Genomic DNA, 1446 nt, shown 5'->3' on the forward strand with positions numbered 1-1446 from the left:
AAAAAAAAAAAAAAAAAAGGAAAGGAAGAAGGACCCAAAAGCTATCCATCCTCTAGCTGTTCTTCAAGGCTAACTACAAACTTTTAGAAAATATCATCCAGGCATGGTGGCTTACACCTGTAATCTCAGCACTTTGGGAGGCAAAGGTGGGCGGATCACCTGAGGTCAGGAGTTTGAGACCAGCCTGACCAACGTAGTAAAACCCCATCTCTACTAAAAACACAAAAATGAGCCAGGTGTGGTGGTACGTGCCTATAGTCCCAGCTACCCAGGAGGCTGAGGCAGGAGAATTGCTTGAACCCAAGAAGCAGAGGTTGCAGTAAGCCGAGATCGCACCATTACACCCCAGACTGGGTGACAGAGCAAGACTCTGTCTCAAAATAATAATAATAATAATGTTAATATAATGAAGACTCTCATCTGACATCTCCCAGGTCCAGGGAAACTAAAATGATGTGAGAAACCTACTGTGGAAAACTACCACCCTACAAAAGAGGAGACACTCTTCATAGAACTAAGGTGATAGGACAGAGCTGGGAAAGACCTCCAGCAGAGCCTGAGACAGCACTGATGGCTGTAACAGTGAACCTATTCTTGCCACTGAGCTTTAAAAAAAAAAAAGTGAATCTTTAAGGAGACAGAAGTTCTTTCCTTTTGAAAAGAATAAGTTGGGTACCAGGAGAAGGAAGACCATTCCAACAAGTTACGTAACAATGACACTAGGGTGGCAGAAAGAAGACAATTCATAGATCTAACAGTGAGCCAGGTACAGTGACCTATCCCTGTAGTCCCAGTGACTAGGGGGACTAAGGCAAGAGGATTACATGAGGCCAGGAGTTTGAGATCAGCCTGGGTAACACAGCAAGAGCCCATCTCAGAAAAACAAAGCTCGGTGTGGTGACACTTATCTGTAGTCCCAGCTACTCAGGAGGCTGAAGTGAGAGGATAGACAGCATGAGCCCAGAAGTTCAATGCTGCAGTGAACTATGATCTGCACTGTGGCCTGGGTGACAGAGTGAGACCCTATCTCTAAAATGTAATTTTCAAAAAGAAAGAAAAAAAAAAACTACCAGTGGCTCTATAATTACTTCAAAATAAAAAGTTTTCAGAAGTCTTTTACCTGCAGCCAGCACAGTTTCCCATGGCGACACACATTCACTCCTTCTGCTGCCACGCTCAGGACACTCTGCTTCTTGATGTGGAGCATCTGGTAAGAAAAAGAATGAAAGGGGCCGGGCGCGGTGGCTCAAGCCTGTAATCCCAGCACTGTGGGAGGCCGAGGCGGGTGGATCACGAGGTCAAGAGATCGAGACCATCCTGGTCAACATGATGAAACCCCGTCTCTACTAAAACTACAAAAAATTAGCTGGGCATGGTGGCATGTGCCTGTAATCCCAGCAACTCAGGAGGCTGAGGCAGGAGAATTGCCTGAACCCAGGAAGCGGA

General features: G+C 45.9%; 1 protein-coding gene across 1 annotated transcript in view; it reads right to left on the minus strand.

The window, feature by feature from the left end:
• The window catches only part of EXD1 (exonuclease 3'-5' domain containing 1), a 39995-nt gene that overhangs the window by 13696 nt on the left and 24853 nt on the right, over nucleotides 1–1446 (minus strand). Inside the window, exon 7 of the mRNA XM_017530890.2 lies at nucleotides 1121–1207. Coding sequence (XP_017386379.1) covers nucleotides 1121–1207 — 87 coding nt within the window. The remainder of the gene's footprint in view (nucleotides 1–1120; nucleotides 1208–1446) is intronic.

This window comes from Cebus imitator, unplaced genomic scaffold (assembly GCF_001604975.1).
Source record: "Cebus imitator isolate Cc_AM_T3 unplaced genomic scaffold, Cebus_imitator-1.0 Scaffold70, whole genome shotgun sequence".
NCBI lineage: Eukaryota > Metazoa > Chordata > Mammalia > Primates > Cebidae > Cebus > Cebus imitator.